The following is a 25,191-nucleotide window of genomic DNA, read 5'->3' as shown; positions in this document are numbered from 1 at the left end:
CTTGCTCTCTAATATTTCAAGTCAAGATGTTTTCAAGTTTGCCAGATGCAGGTAAATCCCCTAAACATCCAGGGCTGATACACATTCTAATTAACATTTTCAAAAGCCATGCCACATGAAGCTTTAGTCTTTTTATAAAGGCCTGTAAATTATATTGATCGTTTGATATAAATTGCTACATGAAAGGTTAACCATGGTGATGTTTTTGATCAGGTCTTGTAGAGATTTGGACTGCTCTAGCAATCATAGATCTCTTCCTACACCAGCCTCAATGCTACGAATAAAAGTGTCACATGTTTAGGTACAATGTTTGTCCAAATTGTCAACTATGGAAAGTTCATGCTTATTTGACTTTTAGCGCTTGATACTGTAAGATTAAGGCGTTAACATTTTCATCCTTGCGTTACGTGTCCAAGCATGACCATTATAATAATGCAGGAATGTTATTCTTCAATGTTTATTCAACTTTACGAATGGTTATTTACTCTACAAGATCTAAGTTCTAAAGAGAAGTTCTACAGTTCTGATCCATGTTTGCCAACTCTGACATTAAGTTGCAATATGTCCCATATAACAGCAATTCACTGCATCTAATAATATCTTAAGTAAAATTGATTTAACAAATGGTTTAGAAGCTTCCACCTTCATAAGAGAAAAGTTGCAAATATGTGATGGGTCAAATATTGATCCTCAAAAATAAAATCTAAGCGTAAACTACCAGTGAGACAATTATAAATTAGTACTGTTGCAAGAGCATAACCATCTGATTCAATTTAAAAAAAAAATCTTTCAATTAAGTTGCAAAACACTTCTACTATAACATAGGATTTGCACAATTTGCATGGCATGACTATAAATTATTTCAATTGCTGTATAAGCAATATTTTTGGTCTACGAGATCAAAAACTAAAGGCTTCAAAATTTTAGGATTTACTGAAACAGTATTTTGAAGGGTAGTAGCATGCACACAGCATTCCAATGTATACATTTAATTCCACATAAAAATCCCATAGAGCAAACATGCAACTATCAAATTCATGGCACAGTATATGTGAATTCCCAAAGAGAATGATGATGTCAACAACAGTAATAACTGTAATATATCACTTAAACTCGAGAATACCAGGTTACTTTCAATGTTCAAAGGTTTTTTCATTGATGTGCCTTTTCTTTGGCAAAAATGCCCGTCTACTACTGTGGCAAAAGGGTACTGATCAACATTAATTTATTTTCTCCATTAGGGATGTCAAAAATATGTTCTTTCCCACAAAATTTTTCAACTAAAAAAGCATGTATAAAGCAATGGGTATAGCATGGCAGGTAATGGTACTGGCCTTATCTCTTAACAAGAAGCATCAAACACCTGCTGGGGTAGGGAAGATTGCCATCCCTGTAAATATTCATCACTTGAAAACTAAATAATATAAGACATATAAGTGTTCTCACAAACTCCGCCTGAGTAGTTTGCGCTTAGCCGGTCCCAAGCCCGGATAAAGGAGGAGGGTTGCAGTAGTTGACAACCAGCGTAAAAATTTCGTCACACCTTTATGATATGGATTCAAATGATATAAATGTTGGGACGTCCTCTACTAACGACGCGCTACATCGGAGCCCGGGTGTAGTGAGAAATATGCAAGGGTGTAGGGCGTTCACAAAAAGCGACGCGCCATGCCGGCGCCCGGGTGTGGTGTTAAGTGAGCAAGGGTTCCCACATCATGGACCGGTGTTAGTAAAGAAGTTAGTCCATAGGAAAGATAGTAGAACAGATAGTAGAACAGAACACAAGATAGACATAAAAAACAATAGAAGATATCATAGAAGGAGATCAATTAGGAAGGAGCAAGATAGGAGGAGGATCAGGGTTGGTACTTGGAATGTTGGATCACTTACAGGAAAATTAATGGAGCTTGTGGATACCTTGGAAAGGAGAAGGGTGAATATTGCTTGCATTCAGGAGACTAAATGGATAGGAGAGAAAAGTAAGGAAGTAGGTAATTCAGGGTATAAACTGTGGTTTACCGGAAAGGAAATAAACAAGAACGGAGTGGGTATAATCATAGACAGGACATTAAAAGACGCAGTAATAGCTGTGAAAAAAGAAGGAGATAGAATTATACTAGTAAAGCTAGTACTAGAAGGAGAAACAATAAATATAGTTAGTGCTTCTGCCCCACAAATAGGACTAGACAGTGAGAGTAAACAAAGGTTTTGGGAAGATATGGATAATTTAATGCAAAGCATACCGAATGAAGAGAATGTTTTCATTGGTGGAGATTTGAATGGACATGTAGGAAGTGATAGACAAGGTTATGAGAATGTTCATGGAAGTTTTGGTTTTGGCAGTCGAAATGAGGAGGGAAAAAGCATCCTTAAGATTTAATATTATTAATTACTTTATTCTTAAACAAGGGCCCAATTTCAAGAAATCAACCGGACAGAGTCCGGCCATAAAGTGGACCTTTCAACGGGGAGTTTTTGACTCACCCGACCTGTAAACAAAATGTATCATCAATTGGGGAGCTCAGCTCACCCTCCACATACTCATATCAACATGAAGATAAATGGGAGCTCAGCTCCCTCATCCAGTCCATCAACATGCATATAATAATTTTACAGGTCCACATAACAATTTATATTACAGACCCAAATCAATTAAATATTTATAACACATGCGGAAATTCTAGAAGTTTATAGAATTACACAAATATGAGATAATGACCTGCGAGGGAGAAAAGCAGGTTAACTTCAAAAATATCCTCCTGTGGCCTGGAAAAATGTTGAACAGGAGTGAGCGTTCGACTCAGAGAGTAAAATATCAATTTTAACCATAATCTCTATAACTATCTAAAACTAATGCACCCTGTAGAGTGAAATGCAACACTAGCAATAATTTCACATCATAACATCAAAAAGGTAATTTGGAGCACTCACACACCCAGTAATATCAATCATAATATATGGGAGCTGATCCCCTATCTGACTCTCTTAAATCCAACACAGTGCGTGAAGAACTCAAGCGGACTTTCGCTTAATAAACCAAATCGGGTCCCAGAAGAACTCAAGGCGTGACTACCCCCGAAAGATCGAGTCCCAGCGAAGATCTCAAGCCGTGACTACCCGTCCTATCAATAGTCCACATCACATCACACACACGCCAACGCACGCACACTGCTCCAAATTACCACAACAACATACATGGCACTTTCACAGTTATGAATGCAACATAAATCGTGCCTAAAGTTTATCTACATAGATATATGCATATAAGTGATGCATGGGCATGCTTGAACATTTAATAATAGTGAAATTACAATTAAAATTAATATTTTACTCGCAGACTGGACAACGGTCACTGTGGCGGCTGGGAGGAGGAAGAAGGCTGTCCCGGCTCACCTGACAATTACATTACAATTATTTAACACAATTGACTCAATATAAATCATGAAAAGACCAAATACGTCCTAAGTCGTGCCGAAAATCCGGCAGAGTCTCCCCTATACCTAGGACCTACCAAACCTGCAAAAGGGCTCAAAACACACTTCTATATTCACAATCCATATATCCACAACTCAATCACATCACACAGCCCCTCCTGGGCCCATCAAATCAGTCATCCATCAAAATATATAAAATTTCAATTTAGTCCTTATAATTGATCATTTTTGCAAAAACTGCCCAAATAAGCTCTAAAAATTCTAAAACTTTGCCCCGCGGTCCTTAACAATATTACTATGCTATTGCAAAAAGAATCATAATTTTCTGAGCTACCACGAATATTTTATGAATTTTTAATCCTATTTAAGCACAAGAAAATTACGAAAAAGCAAGGTTCGGGTTTACCTTTGCAAATTCCGACTTCGGGAACGCTCTCGGGATGTCTGACAATGGGGGGTAGCCAAAACCTCGATTCAATTCGGAGACTTTTTCCGGTAGCCGGTCTGTCTGGCCGGAAATTCACAGACCCGGACAACTGTCGAATTTCCGCGAATTGAAGATACCTACACGAAGCCCATAACACGGGGGTTAGTACATAAATTTTTCAGAATTTTCTAAGCTCATTAAATGCTAGAAAAAATACTGCGAAGTTCCGTGGGACCCACCGAAAAACGGTGTCGAAAAATTTTGAAATTTATATCCCCGTGAAGCTCTCGACGAGTGGAGCGCTCTGGTACTCTCGGTTTTCTCGTGGGATTTACGGTTTGTGAAAAATCTAGCCCAAAAGTAAAAATGGGCTAAAACTTCCCAGTCAAAAATTGGACAAACTGCTTGATGGATTTCGGTGTTCTTGGTGTCTATGGAAAGCTCTCGACGAGTAGATGAGTTTAGACACAAGACAGGGTCCGATTGGTGGCCGGATCGGCCAGATTTCGACCGGGAAGACGAAACGGTGCGCTTACACGTCGCATCGCTTCGGGCGTTCCAGGTGGCGGCCTGTTGGCTGGGACGGCTGGGGATGCGCACCGGCGAGCTGGGGTGGCAGGGGAGGTGGTGGCGCTGCAAGGGGAGGAAGGAGGGGAGAGAAAACGGGAGAGGAAGAGAGGAGGGTCGGGATGCGCAGGAAGAAGAAGGAAGAAAAAGAAAATGCCGGTCTGATTCGACCGGTCCGATCCGGTCCGGTTTGATTCGGCCGGTTCGATTTAGGATACAAAATTTTAAATTTTTACTTTGCCTTGGGACCGAAAACGAGGTCTAAAAATTTCAAAAAAATTCTAGAAAACTCAAAAAAATTTGTAGACTCCAAATATATTTTTAGTTTTGTCACGTGGTCTTTAAATAAATTTTTAAAAATTATCAAAGTTTATATTTTCGAAAAATAGAATTCGATTTTTAAAATCTGAAAAATCTCAAATAATTTCTTAAAATTTAAATAAAATTAAAATATCAATATTACTTATAAAATAATAAATTTAAAATTTTTGGGGTGTTACAAAAAATATATTTTGGATTTTGTAACATCTTGATAAAAAAAGTCTTAGTTATTTTAATTTTAGAGAAACTTTGATATATTATTATTATTTTTAAATATATCCATTTCGCTAGTTTATTATTATTATAATTAATTTATATTTATAAAATGTATTTTAATTTTTATCTTTCTAATTTAATGAGACTTTACAAGAACAAATTCTCCGTTCTTCGTAGCTCTACAGTTTTTCTTGGAATATTTCCCAGTAAAGTACTGTTGCATCATACTTTCACCCGTTTTGGATAAATTGTGAAGTGATTCCATCTTCCATGTCCTCCCCAGTCCACCTGGTCAAGACTTGTTCATCACCGGCGTCAGGGACGGAGGGAGGTTAGGGCTAAGGGCCCTCTAAATTTTTAAAAACTTTTATGAGTATAGTGATAATTTTTTAAAAATAAATATTTTATAAAATAATTTACATTTTAATACTTAATATTTTATGAAGTATATAATTTAATTTATATATTATCAAAATCAAATAAATTAATTTCTCACTTTATAATCTATCAATAATAATATTTATATCATATCTCCCATAAGTTTCTAAAATTAAAAAATTATCCATAAATTTAATGTATTTTTTTTAAATTACTATTTACCCTAGACAATTTTTAAAATTAAAATTTTAGTTTTTTTTACAAAATTATTATTTGTCCAATATTTTTATCTTTGTGCAAATTTCATATAGTTTAATTTTGAAATCTTAATATTTTATATTTTTATTTTAGTCCCTATATTTTTATAAAAATTATTTATTCTTTCCCCCTCAAATGATAAATTTCTAGTTCTACCTCTGTTTTAATTGAAATAATTAAATTATAAGGTAGTTTCTCACTTTTTAAATTATATATATAGAGAGAGAGATCCATTAGATAAATGTGAATGTGATAAAATATATCTAAAATTAGGATGATTAGAATAACTTTTTATATTTTTTTAATTAAATTTTCTTTTTATTATTGTTTTAAAAAGAGTAAACTTGAGATAAATTAAACAAAATTTTCAATTTTAAGCCATTATAGTAAATCATACTATAAAACATTTACTATATTTTTAAATTAACAATAATTTTATTTAATTTTTAGCAAATCAATTTTATAAAAAAAAATTAAGATGCTTAATTTTGTTATTATAGATTAATTGTAACAACAAAAAAATTTTCTTATCAATTTTTATTTATTTAACAAATAATATATTTTAAATAAATATTATTTAATTGGAACCTCGCTGGCACCAGAGCAAAAAGAAAGGGAGAGGAAGGAAGACGTGAGGGAGAGAAGGACCATCGGGAAGAAAGGGTCTGTTGCTGTTTTGAAAAACTAATTTTTTTTCCCCTTTTTTTTTTAACTTTTAATTACATCATAACTCCCTAAATTTTTGTAATTTATTCACTTAGGTCATTTTTCTCTCTTTAAATTGGTCCAAACTACTTTTATTATATTTAAATTAAATAAAACTTTGGTAATAACAATAATAATAACAATAATACACTAAAAAAATTTAATTATTTTTACATATAATATAATTTAATCTTAAACAACTCTAATTGAATTTAATAATACAAATAACAATTAAATAATAATAATAATAATAATACATTTAAAATAATATTCATTTTAAAAAAAATATCATTATCAAAATATTAATTTAATATAATGAATAAAATGATAATAAAATAATAATTTAATTAAAAATATTTTATAAAAAAAATTAGGTAGTTACATTAATGTTCTAAGGGTGGCTTTTAGAACGCCACTTGCCTTTTCATTTTCGTCAAAAAAGAAAATGATTAATACTCTATTTGGGATCAAGATTGAGATATATCAAAATACACTGTTTAAATATTATTATTTTTAACATAATTTAAAAACTGTTTAAAAAAATTACATAATTATTTAAAAATTTTTAATTTAATTATAAAAACTTTCCAAAATATCGAGCAAGAAATAAGTAGTCACTAGCCAAGATCCGTCCACGAAACTTAGAAAGAAAATGATGGGGCAGACACAACACATGGCCTTATCTCTTTCCTTAAATTCCACGCATATGCCTAATTCGTTACTCCAAAATGGTGAAATTGCTATACTTAGTCACTAAGGATAGAAAATATGTTTTACAAAAATTATTCTTTTTTAAAAAAATATTTTTCATAAATTTTTTTTATTATTTAAGTGTAATATCAAACCAATAATATATATTTATATCATACACATATAAGTGTTTTTATATTTTAATAAATTTATTAAAATTTTAAAATTTTACCTTTTATTCAATACGTTTAAGACTTTTTTTATGAGAAAGATTTATATTTAATAAATATATAAATTTTATTTTAAATAATAAAAAATCCAAAATACCAGTCGCATGTTACCCCATATATTCATGTGGCAAGACCATGATTGGCGGAAGAAAAAGCTGACTATTGAAAGCTTGACTGGGATTCAACTTAGAAAATACGATCGTTTAATTCTTTCGGTTCATCAAATGAATAAGCTAAACAGCAGAAAATTTGGACCGTTAATAAGATTAAAGTTCACAATACCATACCTAAAATTATATATAAAAAAAAAAATCATTAGTCAACAGTAGACAATGAGGTCCATTATCCCCATGTCGAAATTTCAATATTATCATGAATCAGATATTGTATAAAATTCAATTTCCTTAATTTAATACAAATTTTCGATTATTAGAAATTAAAAAAAAAATACTATTTTTTATATAATTAAAATTTAAAATAAAATATTTAATCGGATTTGATATATAAAAATTTAATGGTTTTTATATGTAAATTATTATACAAATTATAAAAAGTAAATATCATATTTAATGAATAAAATAAATATTATTTTAAATATATTTAATAATTTTTCGATAATGAAGGTTAGTTAATGGGGTATATATTGATGCTAAGAATGATTCGTTTTGATATTTTTGTTTATGTATTATAGTCCATTCATTTAGATTATTATTATCATAATAATGTCACCATCTGAAAGCAGGGAGAGCAATTTTAGTTTTAAACTAAAAAATTAAATCGAATCGAGTCAATTCAGTTCAATCGGTTCTGTTTGATTTATAAACTTGATAATTTTGGTCAATCGATTCGGTTCGATTATTTTCATAAAAAAAAAAATCAAACTCAACCGAAATTATTAATATATATATATCAATGAAACCAAAGAAAATCGAACCGAACCCTAAGATTTAGGTTTGATTGGTTTAAAATCGAACCCAACCTAGTTAAAAATCAAATGCTTAATTTATAAATTTATGTTTGATCGATTTAAAATTGAACCGAACTGATATTTATCAATTTGATTCGGTTTAATTTTTTTATTAATCAATTTAGTTCGATGTTTAAAATTTTTTATTTTTAATTTTTAATTTTATAAATTCAATTCAATTTAGAACCGAATCGACCGTTTGCACGTCCCTATCAGAAAGTAACAATGTGGACAATTTTTCTTTGTTATATATATGCTTTCGTTTCAATGCCACCGCGTATTGGCGTTATATGTCATAGAGATATCTTGTAGAATTTTCCACGCCTCCGAACGTTTTCTTAAAATATTAATTTAAATTTAATGAGCAGTTAACTCTAAAAAAATATAAGTTTATAAATATATTTTACAATAATTATAATTTATTTTTTTAATTATAAAGGTATAGATAATTTAAAAAAAATTAAATCAGAAATTCTTTTATTATTCGCATGCGAGTATTTTTTTTTAATTTTTGAATATATTTTTAATAATTTTCTTTTATTTTCTATAGAAAAAAAAATTGAAATCTTAGATATGAAAAATAAAAAACTATTTTCCATAAGTAAAAAAATAAAATATGTATCACTAAATCAAAATATTATTTACTAAAAAATAATTTTGAATAAAAATTAAAAAAATTAAATATAGTAAATGATTCAAATCTTACTATCTACAACACCAATAAATAGTTGATGAAAATTTTAACATGTAAAAAAAAAAAAAGATATAATCATATGAATTTTATTTATTATCATGTGTACTGGGTCTTGAATTCACAAACAAAAGGGTCAGAAAAACCGACGGATTCTTGAACAAAACACTCCCAAGTCTTCAACCTTGTTTCTCGATGGATCATGGCTGCATGGGATGTACAACTCCGTTTGTAGACTTGCAATCGATCAAGTCAAGCCAAACCAAAATTATCATTATCATCATGTATCAAATTTTCCTACAAATCAAACTGCTTCACGCAATCACCTCATCTCAATCTCATCATTAAACTAAACCAAAAGCCATCACCCACCACTATATATATCTCTCTTCACATCCCCTCATCACCACCACACTACAAACTCTTGCTGTCCAAAATGAGCTTACTTAAATCCCTCCTTTCCTTCCTTGTTGCTACCCTTTACTTCACCTTTGCCGATGCGGCCACATTTGACATAACCAACAAATGCCCTTACACAGTCTGGGGAGCTGCCTCTCCCGGCGGTGGCAAGGAACTCAAAACCGGTGAGACATGGACCATTAGTGCTAATCCTGGAACTACCGAAGCACGCATTTGGGCTCGTACCAACTGTCAATTTGATGCTTCTGGGAAAGGCAAGTGCGAGACTGGTGATTGCAATGGGCTTCTTGTTTGTCAAGGCTACGGTGCAGCCCCTAACACCTTAGCCGAATACGCACTAGACCAGTTTGAACACCAAGATTTTATCGATATCTCTGTGATTGATGGGTTTAACGTTCCTATGGAGTTTAGTTCAGCTTCAGGAAGCTGCACCAGAGTGATCAAATGCACTGCTGATATTATTGGGCAATGTCCTAATGAATTGAAGGTCCCTGGAGGGTGCAATGGTCCATGCCCCGTCTTCAAGACTGAGGAGCATTGTTGCAATTCTGGCACATGTAGCCCTACAAATTTCTCCAGGTATTTCAAGGAAAGGTGCCCAGATGCTTATAGTTACCCGAAGGATGACCCTACAAGTCTGTTTACTTGCCCTACTGGCACTAACTACAAGGTTATATTCTGCCCTTGAAGCAAATTGGAGTATTAATTAATGGAAGTGTTTTATAGTTATACCATAATTTAGTAATATGGGAGCTCAATATGGCTAGCTTCTTGAGCACATGTAGCATTGTGCAAATGTTTGTATACTTTTGAGCATCAATAAATGTTGAGCACGAGTGACTATTATAATAATAAATTAATTTACAAATTAACTTTACATCTCTTTAATTCTTTTTCATTTTTATTTTATTGGCTGGTGTTTATGCATATATATCTTATACTTGTCTTTTTTTCAGAAGGAAAAGTAAAGGTTTTCATTGAATGAAAAATAATGAAATTAAATGATATAATATCTTTTTATAATATTAAATTTTATTTTAGAAAAGTTTTATATAAACTTTTAAAGCTAAATTTATGAATAGCTATGTAATTGATTTGATTTGAAGATGCAAGTTTAGATGATGAAATATTTGAATTGAGTAAATGATACGACGCACACTTTATTTAGTGATAATTTTTAATCACTGATTTTACTTTATGATATTTTTTCGAGTTTGATTTATTAATTATCAAAATAATATTTAAAAAAAAAACTTGTTAGCAGCGATACACATAAAATCACAAGAAATGCGGAGCACATGATTCTCAAAAATAAATATTTACTTTAAAAAAATAATAGATTTGAGTAGAGATAGTTACATTTGGTTTGAAACTAAGATGATCCATCCGAATTCTAAATTAATTAAAATTAAATTGAATAAAATCATAATTCAATTAAAATTGGATTGATTAAGTTTGGTTTGATTTCAAATCAAAATATACTAATTTTTTTATTAAAAATAATAATTTTTAGAAAATTAACCATTAGACTTAATAAGAAAGGAGACCAAGACCAAAATTAGGATTACCAGCAATTCGATTTTAATTTAAAATCAAACCTTTAATAATTATTGGTAAAAAAATAAAGAAAATAAAATGAGAGGGAGTTATTATGAGAGAGAAAATCTCACTTATAACTATTCAATAATTAAAGAGATAAGGCTTTCTATAAAAAGGAGGAAGCAACTTTTATATATATATATATATATATATATATATATATATATATATATATATATATATATATATATATATATGTTATCTACTAATAATTAATTCATTTAGCAAATAAAAAAGTGATATTTAATAAAATTAATATTAATGAAATAAAATTTGATGTTCGAGTTTCTATTTTATAACACAATATAATGAAATAATTCAATATCATAAGGTGTGACAAAATTTTTACGTTGATTGTCAACTCTCTTCTTTTATCCGGGGTTGAGACTGGTTAAACGCAAACTACTTGGGCGGAGTTAATGAAATAATTCAATAATTTTTTTCTTTTAAATAATACTGCATTAATATATATAAAATAAGCTTTATTTAACTAAAATTTTTTCACTTAGGACTATCAAATTTATATTTAATGAATTTGAAATTAATAATATTTAAATTATCAAATTACATTACACAAATATTTTTTTTTTCCTGAGATTATGCGAACATTTCAGCTAGAAATTTTTTTTATATACTTAATTTATCATAAATTTAATACATAATATATATAATGAGATTTATATATAAAATAAATAATATTTATATAATTATATTTTAAATTCATGATTGGTATAATCAAAATAAATTTTCCTCAAAAGTAATTATTATATTTCTATTCTGATAATGAAAAAAAAAAGAAATTATATATAATATTTTTTTTTAAAGAAAGTGCAATAATAAGAATTTATATTTAATAAATTAATATATAAATTTTAGACTTTGCATACAAAATAAAACAGCGTGGACATACAGCAACTAGTAATAGATCAACCGATGCTAAGTAATTCGTTTTTCAATCTTGAAAGTAGAGGTGGCAATTTTGGACACGACCCACAAACATGACACGAACACGATATGAAAATATAGGGTTTGGGTTAGGCTTATTCGTATTCGTGTCGAATTTGTGTCGACCCATTTATGACACGGTTATAATCGTGTCGTGTCACGAGTTAACCTGCTAACCCGACTTGACACATTTATTACATGATTTAATATTTGTGTCACGTGTTGACCCATGACCCACTAACCCATTTGACCCACTATGACCCATGAACCCACTTATATAGCGTGTTAAATGGATTAAGTCGTGTCAAACCATTGTTGACACCATATTTTGGCCGATCCCCGAAGTCAATGACCTCTGGAATCGATCTCCACCCTACATTCTTCTGTTGCAGATGACCCGATCAGAAAATAAATCGATCCCCCATCTAGTGGATTCATTTCCGACCTCTCGTCAAAGAAATCAAACCAATATCAGGTCTCCATGCCATCCAATCTCATTTCTGATCTCTCGTCGAAGGAGGTCAAACAAATGTCAAGTCTCCATGCCATCCAATCTCATTTCCGATCTCTCGTCGAAGGGAATCTAACCAACACTCGGTCCCCATGCCACTCGGTCTCGTCTCCGATCTCTCTTTACAAATGTCATGGAAATCATTTAGCTAATGCTAAAATCGGGTCCCGCACTTGTGTGTTTCGGTCTATTTCTTAAAATAAAGCTAAAGGTTTATGTCCGGTCTATTGATAATCCCGATCCTAAAATTCAAATCAAGTCTTTCCAATGTTCTAAATATTTAGTGGGTGTTTGGTCGAGGCTCACCCCGATCTCAAGCTTATCCGTAATGTTTTCCCGATCTCTCATACTTTGGTTAATGGTTGCTTTTAAAGTTTACCATCCAGTGCGTGCAAAACAATTAAGTACTCATACAATTTGGACATTTTTCGATCTCATCAAGAAGTTGAGCAAAAGAGATTCCATTTCATTTCAAAATAAAAGTACAAGTCATTCGGCTAGAGGATCACCTCCAGCCTGTTCTACATCAACATTTCGCTCACCCTCTCTATCTCCCTCGGGCTCCTCCTCGCTCTCGTCTTCGGCCTCTGAGGCAAGCTCGTTCATTCAGGAGAAATCCTCTTCAAGATAACGTTTCTTTAACTCGGCCATAAGGTCGTTATGAGCATTCACATAAGCCCCGGCCTCCTTCGTAGTGCTCTCCTCTTCCTTAGCTCGAAGCTCCTCATCCTTGGATCAGAGCTCTTCCTCCTTCGCGAAAGGTCTTGACATGTGGCGAGATCGGCAGACCAACTAGCTCGAGAGTCTTCGAGTTCCCGTTCCACTTCTATGATCCTCTCCTCATAATGCTTCATCTGATCCTCCATCCTGGCGATGTATTCGTTGGCAGAGGAGAGCTGAGCTTGTGCAGCAGAGGCATCTTGGACCGCCTTAAGGATCTCTTTCTTTAAGCCGTGGGCTTTCTCTATGAGAATATGCTGGTTTGCGACGGCCTCTAAGCCTAAGCTCATTGTCTGAGCCAAGATATCATCCATGCTCTCCTCTGCCAACCGATTCCGGTCTTCTTGGAAGCAAATAGAAGCTCCCATGACTTTGGCCAAGCCGGGATTCCCCCTAGTAGAGCGGTTCCTTTCCAATAATTGGATCAGAAGTTGTGCGCCCTGGGAAAGGGTCCTGACAGCGGGACCAGATGACTCCCCTTCTACGTTGGAAGAGCTCGGAGGAGGAGGGGGAAGTGGAAGCTTGATTTGTTGGGGAGCCGGGGGGATGACTTCTACCTCAGGGATCGGTTGCACCTGAGGTCGGGGAGGAGAGCTGGGCACCTCTATCGATTCACGATGAGGGGTCTGAGCATCGGCAATGGGGGCCCCCTTCATCGCCCTCACTTTTCTGAAGACTTCCCTCTTCTGCTTGCGGCTCTCCTTGGAAGCATCACTGCCCGCCAGACCTGCACGAAAAAGAAAGTCGATGAGTTCGCTAAGATTCAGAGACCAGAGATATGGGTAGTACCAGGGCCGAGGTCAGAGAGCTGAAGCTCATATTCTTTGCCAGTGATCAGCCGCATCATCCAATACTGCAGTTCGGCCATCACTGCGTCTAAGCAAGAGAATTTCTGAGTGGCCGCCTGAGATTTTAACTCCTTCATCACGGCATCTTCGTCCTTATTTAAGGTGATTTTTTTGGGATCTGAGCGACCAGGTGTTCCCAACTCCGTGGGATGCCCTCAAAGCCGTTCCGAATCTTGCTCCTCAAAATGAAGAACCGGTTTTTCCAATTCTTCAATGAAGAAGGAAGATTGGTAAAAAGAGAACAATGGAGCTTAGCTTGGAAGAACCAGAACTCATCATCCTTCCTTCGGGTGAGCCTATGTAGCTCGACAAAGACTTTGGCTGTAGGTTCCAGTCCCTTAGCTCGGCAGAGGCCCCGGAAGGCTATTAGAGTCTGCCAGGAGTTCGGATGCACTTGGGTTATCGAGACATGGTGGAATTTTAGGACGGCTTTGTAAAATTCATCCAAGGGAAAGCGGAGCCCGGCCTTCAGTTGCTCTTCATACACCATGATGAGATCGCCCTCTTCAAATAAATGATCGGCCTGATGAATGCCATGGCATTTGATCAGTTCAAAGGAGTCGATCCGCAGATTGTACTCCTGGCTTATAGATTGGAGATCGGCGTCCCTCAAGACTGAAGGCAGCTCATCAATTGGCAAGTTGTCTCTTCTCAAAGATGCCCCTCGCCTCGGTCTGGCACCCGAACTAGTTACCAGGACGAGGGCTTTGCTGGCTTGACCACCCGATCCAATCACGCCACCCTCTTCCGAGGTCCACAAAACGTGGACAGAAGATGGACTCGTAGCTCTCTGACTCTCAGCGCTGCTCATTTTCAAAAGAAACCAAAAAAAGTTTAACTGAAAAAGGATCAAAGCCCTTATCGGAATGTGATCGGTGTCGGAAAAACTTGAAGAAACGAGAGAATTTTGGAATCGCTCGCAAAGTGCTGAAAATGACATAAGGAAGCAACTGAATGACCCTTTCCCTATTTATACCCGTCTGAGCATTCAATGCTCACAGTGTCCCAAGCGACGCATCGGTTAGTGGAAACCACCCGCTTTCCTGACACGTCACAGGAAGATTCCAGAAACATTATAAATAATATAAAAGGAGATCGGCTAGCTAAGATCGTCGGATTAAGGCGGATGTTCAGAGTTACAGATCGGCTAAGGGTGATTTAGTAAGGAACCAGATCGGATAGGCATATCAAAGATCGGAAACTAATCTTGGCAATAATTAAATGATAACTGACAAATAAAATGTCATTTCATTTCCAAAAGTTCAGATTATATCATTTGGGCGATCTTAAGAGATCGAATTACATCATTAAGAACATTAAAAGGTCAGATTACATCATTTAGGCGATCTCTAGAGATCGGCATTACATCCTACCTAATAGGAACCTATGTTAAAGCCTAGTCTTGTGGCTGAATCAAAAGATGCGTTTGATCAGAAAGCCAGCCATAGGCATCGGACAGATGTACAGCTCAGATGGAGTGACTATGAATCTCATGATAATGAGAGGAATCATCGTCGATGTCATCGACCAGAACCGAGCTGCAGTCAGGACACCCGATGTGGTGAGGAGCCAAATGAACTTCAAAAGGCAGTCACCGATGTTAAGAGGGAAATTAGCAGTCTTCTCGCCCGAAATCGGTTCACCGATTATATCGGTAGATCGACTCGAGATCGGTATAATCGATATTTTCGATCTTGATCGGTAAATTAGTCCGGTTCTCTCATGATTTTCCGATCACCGGGGTCGTAAATTTTCAGTCAGGGAGCAAAGAGAATAGTAAAAAAAAGATTAAAAGTGGTCACCATGGCCAGAATGTTACTAGAGAAACTAGAACAGAAGAATAGAGAAATGGAAAGAGGAGAAATGGAATGTGGGAGAAATTCCCCGCTGAGGCATATATATAGGGGGTTTGAGCATTTATTACTAGCAGAAATCGAAGCGGATGCATTGGTAACCGAAGGATTAAATGCTTTGACTGATTCAAGAATGGGAGAGATTGGGAGAGGGGCTCGGTATGAGAGATCAGAAAAGGGTCATAATAGAGAGATCGGAAGGAATGGGAGATCAGAAAGCAAGGAGAGGACGAGATAATTTCCAATAATCCTCTTCATAATCAAAGCCGAGGTAGTTAAAGCATTGTAGGCAAGATCAAATCTTCACTGCACGCTTCATTTGTAGAATCGCCCACAATGCTGACAGACGCTAGGACAGTTATGACAGTCCTGTGCTTCTCAATCTCCACCGTTGATCTTACTCGTAAGGACAAACCCGGAACCCTTGGATCAAAAAGTGGACGACAGTACTGGCACCTTTTGTTCCCGGCCTTCGGATCCATCTTGACAGAAAGATCCTGAGCCGTTGGATTGGAAAAGAGAAAGGACAAATATTCTGAATAGGATCTCAGCAGTCCATTTTGATTCTCTTCAATTCTCAGGCATCAGATCATGTCTTTTTAAATCCAAACCTTCTATCTTCCCAGAAGAGATCCTGACCCTTCATTAGGAGAACCCGTTCCCTATAAATTCTTACATGCAATACTGTTAAGGGACGAACAAAAAAAAGGGTGGTGATTATAGTGGAAAGGCTCTGAAACTTGATTCAGTCTTGCTATTTTGCTATTTTAGGCTTTCAAAATAGAGAAACTTCAGAAATCAGTTTTCTTAAGTATCTTCATTGAAAGAGTGTTAGACCATGAAACTCTTCATTTTCAGTTTGTTCACTACTCTGCGACACCAGTTCTCAGTTCAGTTTCGTCTTAATCACCTTAATATCAACGTTTTATTCTCCAAGCTTAATCTCATTCCAACCCGGTTACCGTTATTTCAGCTCAACTACATTCTAACTTGGTACTTGTTATTTCAAAGTAAGCATTAGTCCCCAGACTATTGGCTTGCAGCTCTACAATATTTGTGGCTCCACAGTTAGTTCAATAGACTCAATCCCCCACAGGTAAGTGTCTAGACAGTTGTTTTATCAAGTGCTCGCTTTTTATTTTCTTTGTTTTCATACTCGTAATTTTCATCAAGTTCATGTTATGCTAAAAAAGCCCCATGTAGATAGTTATTCTCTTGAGTTTATCTTTTATTCATCAGTTCATGTTATTTGTTTGTTCTTAGCCTTTATTACCTTCAAATATAGGTTTTCTGATTACGGGGAACGTGTAGGTAGTTTCATGAAATGTTGGCAGCTGTATCTTAACCCGAGAGTTTCTTGAAACAAATAAAAATAATAAAAGTTTTGAATGATTAAGCAGAGGAAAAAGTTATGAAGTCGAACTATTAAACGAGTTCAGGAGATAACCTGGTATAGTGGGGATTGAGATAATATCGGATCCCAGACTAGTAAACGAAAGAGATCGGACGTTGCCTACCTAAGAGTACTGGTAAGGTGATCACAAAGGAGATCGGCAAAAACTCAGTCAGTATCCCCTCCCTAGTTATAAGGCGTCAATGGGTTAAGAGAAGCCTCGCTCGGATTCTTGGCGTCTTCAGGCTCCAGAACCCTTAATTTAAGGTTCTTGCGATATACGATCGTAATAAATATTTTAAGAGGTCAGGGGAGAGTTCTTACCCGATACTCATTCAAACAAAAACACAGGAGATCAGAGAAGAGTTCTTATCCGAGATCCTTCATAAAAATCTAAATTACATACTTAAAGGGATCGGAGGAGAGTTCTTATCCGATTCTCAACCAAAAATTTTAATAAATATATGGAGATCGGAGGAGAGTTCTTATCCGAGATTCCTCATGCTAAACTCTAAATTACATACTTAAAGAGATCAGAGGAGAGTTCTCATCCGATTCTCAACCAAAAACTTTATTAAATATGTGGAGATCGGATGAGAGTTCTTATCCAAGATCCCTCTTTAAAATCCTAAACCGAATACTTTAAGAGGTCTGGCGAGAGTTCTTACCCGATCCTCATTCAAATAAAATGCGGAGATCGGAGGAGAGTTCTTATCCGAGATGCTTCACCAAATTTTAAACCAAAAGAGATCGGGGGAGAGTTCTTACCTGATTCTCGCTTAAATTAGAACAGGGAGATCGAAGGACAGTTCTTATCCGAAATCTCCCAATTCCTAATAAAATACATCTAGAGATCGGGAGAAGTTCCCTGCCCGTGCTCTCTTAACAAAATCTAAAATTAAAACAAAGCAACCCCAATACAGAAGATAAATTCACTCAAACATTTATTCACCAAAGGGTCATCTCATGAACTTGTGTTCCTGGGCAACCCAAAATAAGTGAAATATCAAACAGTCCTTCATTTCGCACAAAGGATTAATACCATCATTATCCCAACCCCCTAATTACCCTTTTCATTTATGAAAGAGCATAAGATTAAATCTGTTTACCCTCATTGAGGGACGAGGCGGTGTGCCTAACATCTTTCCTGCCCGTATATGGACCCCGAACCTGGAATCTCTATTTTCAAAGTGGTTTCTTTTAATTTATTTTTACAAACGGTTTTCTTTAATTTCCCTCAAAATTAAAGTGGCGACTCCTCACTCTTTCCCATTTCGGTGAGTGTTCGTCCAGGCGACCGCAAAATACCTTGCGACAACCGTGTTAAATGGATTATTTCGTGTTAAATGGGTCGTGTCGTGTTGAATACACCTAATACAATTTAATATTAACCGTATCGTGTCATGTCGTGTAACTCGTATAATAGAATAGTCGTGTTCGTGTGTAAATTTTTGATACGATTTGTTAATCGTATCGTGTTCATGTCGACTTTAATCGTATTCGTGTCGCGTGTTGACACGACACGAACACAACCAATCAACCCGAATTGCCACCCCTACTTTTAAGGACAGTCCACCAAACACCATGACAAGGCATAAACTCGATTTCGAATGCTAGTGAGTTATTGCCAATCAGATCGCACCTAACAACGCATATGTATTGTTAATAATTATCATATAATTATATTTAATATATAGACATTAAAAAAATTTAAAAATCTCACCAAACAATTTAGATTGTCTGATGATCACCTTTTCTAAACAGTATCTGATCGAAGCAAAGTTGGTTTCATCTTGAAAGTTTTGTTGTGTTGAGATCAACGATGATCTTGAATCTTTGATCCGACGTCAAATCATCAGGAAATTGGTCAAGAAGAGCCACTGCCAAACTCCTCTCTCTCTCTCTCTCTCTCTCTACAAAGCTCCATTTCAAAGCTCTATTTTCTGTGATTTTTGTTGGAAAAGAAAACGCTCTCACCCAGGAACCTAGTGCCATCGATGATAGGCCATTTGGCCATCAGAAATGGTCGGCCATTTGGCCATCAGAAATGGTCGGAGGAACCATTTGAAGTTTTGGCCCTAACTTGCTATTCCTTTTTTTTTACGCCACTGCTGCTCACCATTCACCAAACCAAGGCGTCGCCGGTGGTTGCTGGAGGGACGACAATTAGCTTAGAACCTCGCCAGGGCTAGAGCTGGTCTCGTCGAAGCAAAAAGAAAGGGAGAGGGACGAAAAGGTGAGGGAGAGAGAGACCATCGAGAGGGGGGAGGGGCCTATTGCAGTTTTGAAATTTTGATTTTTTTCCTTTTTTTTTTACTTTCAATTACATCATCACTCCCTTAGCATTTCTAATTCATCCGCTAGGTTCTTTTTCTCTCTTCAAATAGGTTCAACTATTTTAATTATATTTAAATTAAATAAAACTTTGACAATAATAATAATATACTAAAAAAATTTAATTATTTTTACATATAATATAATTTAATCTTAAATAACTTTAATAATAATAATAATAATAATACATGTAAAATAATATTCATTTAAAAAATATCATGAAGAAAATATGAATTTAACATAATAAATAAAATAATAATAAATATAATTTTAAAAACTGTTCAAAAATTTATTTAATTATTAAAAAAAATTAAGATTAAAATATATTAAATTTAATTTAAAAAATTCTCCAAAATATCAAGCGAGAAATATCCAAGATCCGTCCACGAAACTAAGGATGGGGCAGACCGGCAAACACAACACATGGCCTTTTCTCCTTCTTTAAATTCCACGCGTGTACCTAATTCGTTACTCCAAAATGGTGAATTTGCTATACTTAGTCTCTAAGGATAGAAAATGGTGAATTAAATAAATTAAATTAAATTAAATTATTTTAATTTAATAATTTAATTTAATTTTTAAAATAATTTAGTTTTACATTTTAAAAATTTTAATTATTTTAATTCGATTTGATTTTGAAGAAAAAAAATAATTGAATTAAATCGAATCAAATTATTTTATTAATTTTTAAATTAATTTATTTTTATAATAAATTTGTGAATTATATATAATTTTATATGTATAAATTATTTAATTTCATTGATTAATAATTATTAGGTTCAAATTAAAGTCAGAATCAGATTAAATAATTTAAAAATTAAGTCTAAAGTAAAAAATCCATTCAAACTTAAAAATCAATTGGTTCAAACTAAATCAAACCGAATCAAAATAGAATGATTTAATTCGATTTCTAAAATATAATAATTTAATTATTTCGATTTTCATAATTTAATTTAATTTAATTTAATTAGATTCGATTTGATTTGATTTGAATTAAATATTCAGCTCTATAATCAAAACAGACGTGCAGGACCAGTACCATCTAGTCCATTTGCAAATTGCAACCCAATTCCCCATAGTTCCCGCTCTTGACTTTTCTTCTCTCCTCGTTAGAATGGTCTTCCTTTCTTTTTTTTTTTTCACATCTAGTTTTCTTTTTGTCTATTTTTTTTGGTAATCTTTTCAAAGTTCATTAGCACGCTTAATTTTGAAAATCCATTTGTTCCCAATAGCCTTATCTCCCATTGTTAAATGTACCTATCCCTAGACTTGGTTTGATTTCACAGTCTTCATCTCTTCTTTCATTACTTTAATCTACTTTTCTTTAATCAGGCATGTAAGAGCTTTATTTACATTTTTAGGTTCTTCATCTTATAAAGCAACCATAAATGCTTCCCCTTTAATGTTAAAATGATGACCGGGAATGCTCTTTTGACTCGATCGGTGGAGCTGAGATTGATACATTGAATCATCAATCTTTATGATACTTTTACTCGGATATGCATTTGTATCCATATTAAGTTACACATATGTTATTACATGGATATATTACTTATATTATTAATAAATTTTATAATTAATAAACTCAATATCTGACACGTCTGTATTCAAATTGTTTGTTATCCAAATTATTTTTACAAGAAGGCAAAATCATTTTTGTTCCTTCTTTAGCTTTCAAAGCAGGTGCTCTAAAGTCCAACGATTTGAATATGGATTCAAAATTGATGAATAAAGAGATACATCTTATGGTATTATTTAAGGCTTTCTATAAAAACAAGGAAGCAACTTATATATATATATATGTTATCTACTAATAATTAATTCATTTAGCAAATAAAAATGTGAAATTTAATGAAATTAATATTAATGAAATAAAATTTGATATCCGAGTTTCTATTTTATAACACAATATAATGAAATAATTCAATATCATTGTCACGACCTAACCTATGGGCCGGACCGGCACTAGGACCTGGGCCAGCCTAAAGCCCCCGAGGCCCGTAGTAAGCCTAACTGTTCATTAACCCAACTCTAAGGCCCATTTGGGCCCAAATTCAATAAATGGCCATAAAATGGACTTTCCAACGGGGAGTTTTCGACTCACCCGACCTGTAAACACAATAAATACTCAATTGGGGAGCTTAGCTCACCCTCCACAGACTCATCAGCATAAAAATAAATGGGAGCTCAGCTCCCTCATCCAATCCATCCAACATGCATAGAATATTAAGTTTACAGGTCCAAAAATAATAATTTAGTTTACAGACCCAAATCAAATAAACATTTCTAATACATGCGGAAATTCTAAGATTTAACAAGTTTATACAAGCGGTGTCGACTGCGAGGGAGAAAGCGAGTTAACCTCAAAAATATCCTCCTGTGGCACGGAAAAATTTTTGAGCAGAGTGAGCGTTCGACTCGAGAGTAAAATATCAATTTTAACCATAATCTCTATAACTATCTAAAACTAATGCAACCTGTGGAATGAAATGCAACATCAACAACATTTTCACATCATAACATCAAAAAGGTAATTTGGAGCACTCACGCACCCTGTAACATCAATCATAATATATGGGAGCTGATCCCCTATCTGACTCTCTTAAATCCAACTTTGGTGCCAGTGAAGAACTCATTTCGGACTTCCACTTAATAACCAAATCGGGGTCCCAACGAAGAACTCAAGCGTGACTACCCCGAAGGATCGGGTCAATGAAGAACTCAAGCCGTGACTACCCGTCCTATCCATAGTCCACACCACATCACACGCGCCAACACACGCTGCTCCAAATTACCACAACAACACTCATGGCACGTTAACGATTATGAATGCAACATAAATCGTGCCTAGAGTTTAACTACATAAATATATGCATATAAGTGATGCATGGGCATCTTTGAACATATAATAATATCGAAATTACAATTAAAATTAATATTTTACTCACGGACTTGATGGTGGTCTTTGGTAGTGGCGGAGGAAGAAAGGCATCGGCTCACGACAATTTTATTACAATCATTTAATAAATTTGACTCAATACAAACAAAGAAAAGACCAAATCGTCCTAAGTCGTGTAGAAAATCGTGAGTCTCCCTATACCTAGGACCTACCCAACTGCAAAGGGCTCAAAACACACTTCTATACTCACAATCCATATATCCACAACTTAATCACATCACACAGCCCCTTCTGGGCCCATCAAATCAGTCATTCCTCACAATATGTAAAATTTCAATTTAGTCCTTAAAATTGACCATTTTTGCAAAACTGCCCAAACAAGCTCTAAAAATTCTAAAATTTTGCCCCGCGGTCCTTAGCAATATTACTAAGCTATTGCAAAAAGAATCATAATTTTCTAAGCTACCACGAATATTTTATGAATTTTTAATCTTATTTAAGCGCTAGAAAATTACGAAAAAGCAAGATTCGGGTTTACCTTTGCCTATTCTGACTTTGGGAACGCGCTCGGGACATCTGACAATGGGGGGCTAGCCAAAGCCTCGATCCAATTCGGAGACTTTTCCGGTAACGGGTCTGTCTGGCCGGAAATTCACAGACTCGGACAACTGTCGAATTTCCTCGAATTGAGGATACCTACACGAAGCCCATAACACGGGGGTTAGCACATAAATTTTTCAGAATTTTCTAAGCTCATTAAATGCTCGGAAAAACACTGCGAAGTTCCGTGGGACCCACTGAAAAACGATGTCGAAAAAATTTGAAATTTATGTCGCCGCGAAGCTCTCGACGAGTGGAGCGTTCTGGTACTCTCTGTTTTCTCGTGGGATTCACGGTTTTCGAGAAATCTAGCCCAAAAATCGAAATGGGCTAAAAATTCCCGAGCAAAAATCGGACAAACCGCTCGATGGATTTCGGTGTTCTTGATGTCTATGGAAAGCTCTCGTCGAGTAGATGATTTTAGACACAAGACCCAGTCCAATTGGTGGCCGGATCGGCCGGATTTTGGCCGGGGAAGTCGAAACATCGCGCGCGCAGGGGAGGGCGTTTCGCGCGCGTTTTCCGACCGTTTGGGGCGGCGGCCGGCTGGGAGGTGAGGGTCGGCGTGAGTGGGGAGGCGAGGAGTGGTGGTGACGGCAAGGCGGGAGGAGAGAGAAAGAGAGAGAAGGAAGAGAGGTCGACGAGGAAGGGAAGAAGAAAAAGAAAAGGCCGGTCCGATTCGACCGGTCCGATCCGATCCTGTTCGATTCGGCCGTTCCGATTCAAGATACAAAATTTTGAATTTTTACTCGCCTCGAGACCAAAGCGAGGTCCAAAAATTCGAAAAAATTTGAAAACTTCGAGAAAAATCGTAGACTCCAAATATATTTTTAGTTTTGCCACGTGGCTTTTAAATTAATTTTTAAAAATCATCAAAGTTTATATTTTCGAAAAATCGAACCCAATTTTTAAAATCCGAAAAATCTCAAAAAAAATTCCTAAAATTTAAACAAAATTAAAATACCAAAAATGCTCATAAAATTTAAAATTTTGGGGTGTTACAATCATAAGGTGTGACAAAATTTTTACGTTGGTTGTCAACTCTCTTCTTTTATCTGGGGTTGAGACCGGTTAAACGCAAACTACTTGGGCGGAGTTAATGAAATAATTTAATAATTTTTTTCTTTTAAATAATACTGCATTAATATATATAAAATAAGCTTTATTTAACTAAAATTTTTCACTTAGGACTATCAAATTTATATTTAATGAATTTGAAATTAATAATATTTAAATTATCAAATTACATTACACAAATATTTTTTCCTGAGATTATGCGAACATTTCAGCTAGAAATTTGTTTTATATACTTAATTTATCATAAATTTAATATATAATATATATCATGAGATTTATATATAAAATAAATAATATTTATATAATTATATTTTAAATTCATGATTGATATAATCAAAATAAATTTTCCTCAAAAGTAATTATTATATTTCTATTCTGATAATAAAAAAAAAGAAATTATATATAATATTATTTTTTTTTTGTAAAAGAAAGTGCAATAATAAGAATTTATAATTAATAAATTAATATATAAATTTTAGACTTTGCATACAAAATAAAACAGCGTAGACATATAGCAACTAGTAATAGATCAACCGATGCTAAGTAATTCGTTTTTCAATCTTACAGTCCAATGGTGAGGGTTAAAATTTTTTTAATTATTTTTAAATATAATTAAAAAAAATTATTTAATTTTTATAATTAAAATATATAAAATTTAATTTCAAATTATTTTTAATATTATCTAAATAATAGTTTAAATATATATATATATATATATATATATATATATATACATATATATATATTTTTTTTTTTAATAACAGTTTTAACGATAATACTTAATACCTTGTTACAAGAATAATAATCATACTATTTTAACCTCCACCAACCTGTATTTGGAGGCCGCCCCCAACAACCCCAACCCCCCCCCCCCCTTAGGGTGAAGTCCTCGCTAATTAATGCCATTGGAAGTCAGAAGTCTTGGATCGTTTCTTTATCGAGTCGAAAATGGAAAATTAAACCCACATTGCTTTGGTGGCCCAAACTCGATTGTCAATGTTTTCTTTTGCATAGAAATCGTGGCAGTCTTTAGCAAAATTCCAAGTAAAAATTCCAATTTCATACGACAAAACCCAACTATAAATCTAGCACCAACAAATCACATAAG

At 34.3% G+C, this 25,191-nt stretch overlaps 1 protein-coding gene across 1 annotated transcript; it reads left to right on the top strand.

Annotated features, from left to right (window-relative positions):
• The first annotated feature begins 9,233 nt into the window (after positions 1-9,233).
• LOC110648120 (thaumatin-like protein 1) lies at positions 9,234-10,176 on the top strand. Its single transcript, XM_058141722.1, is given in 1 exon segment — positions 9,234-10,176. A coding segment is annotated over 1 exon segment (690 nt). The 5' UTR covers positions 9,234-9,320; the 3' UTR covers positions 10,011-10,176.
• Positions 10,177-25,191: the final 15,015 nt, after the last annotated feature.

This window comes from Hevea brasiliensis, unplaced genomic scaffold (assembly GCF_030052815.1).
Source record: "Hevea brasiliensis isolate MT/VB/25A 57/8 unplaced genomic scaffold, ASM3005281v1 Scaf212, whole genome shotgun sequence".
In the NCBI taxonomy this organism is placed as follows: Eukaryota; Viridiplantae; Streptophyta; class Magnoliopsida; order Malpighiales; family Euphorbiaceae; genus Hevea; species Hevea brasiliensis.
The sequence above is the reverse complement of the archived record's forward strand: the minus strand, read 5'-3'. Positions and strand labels throughout refer to the sequence as shown.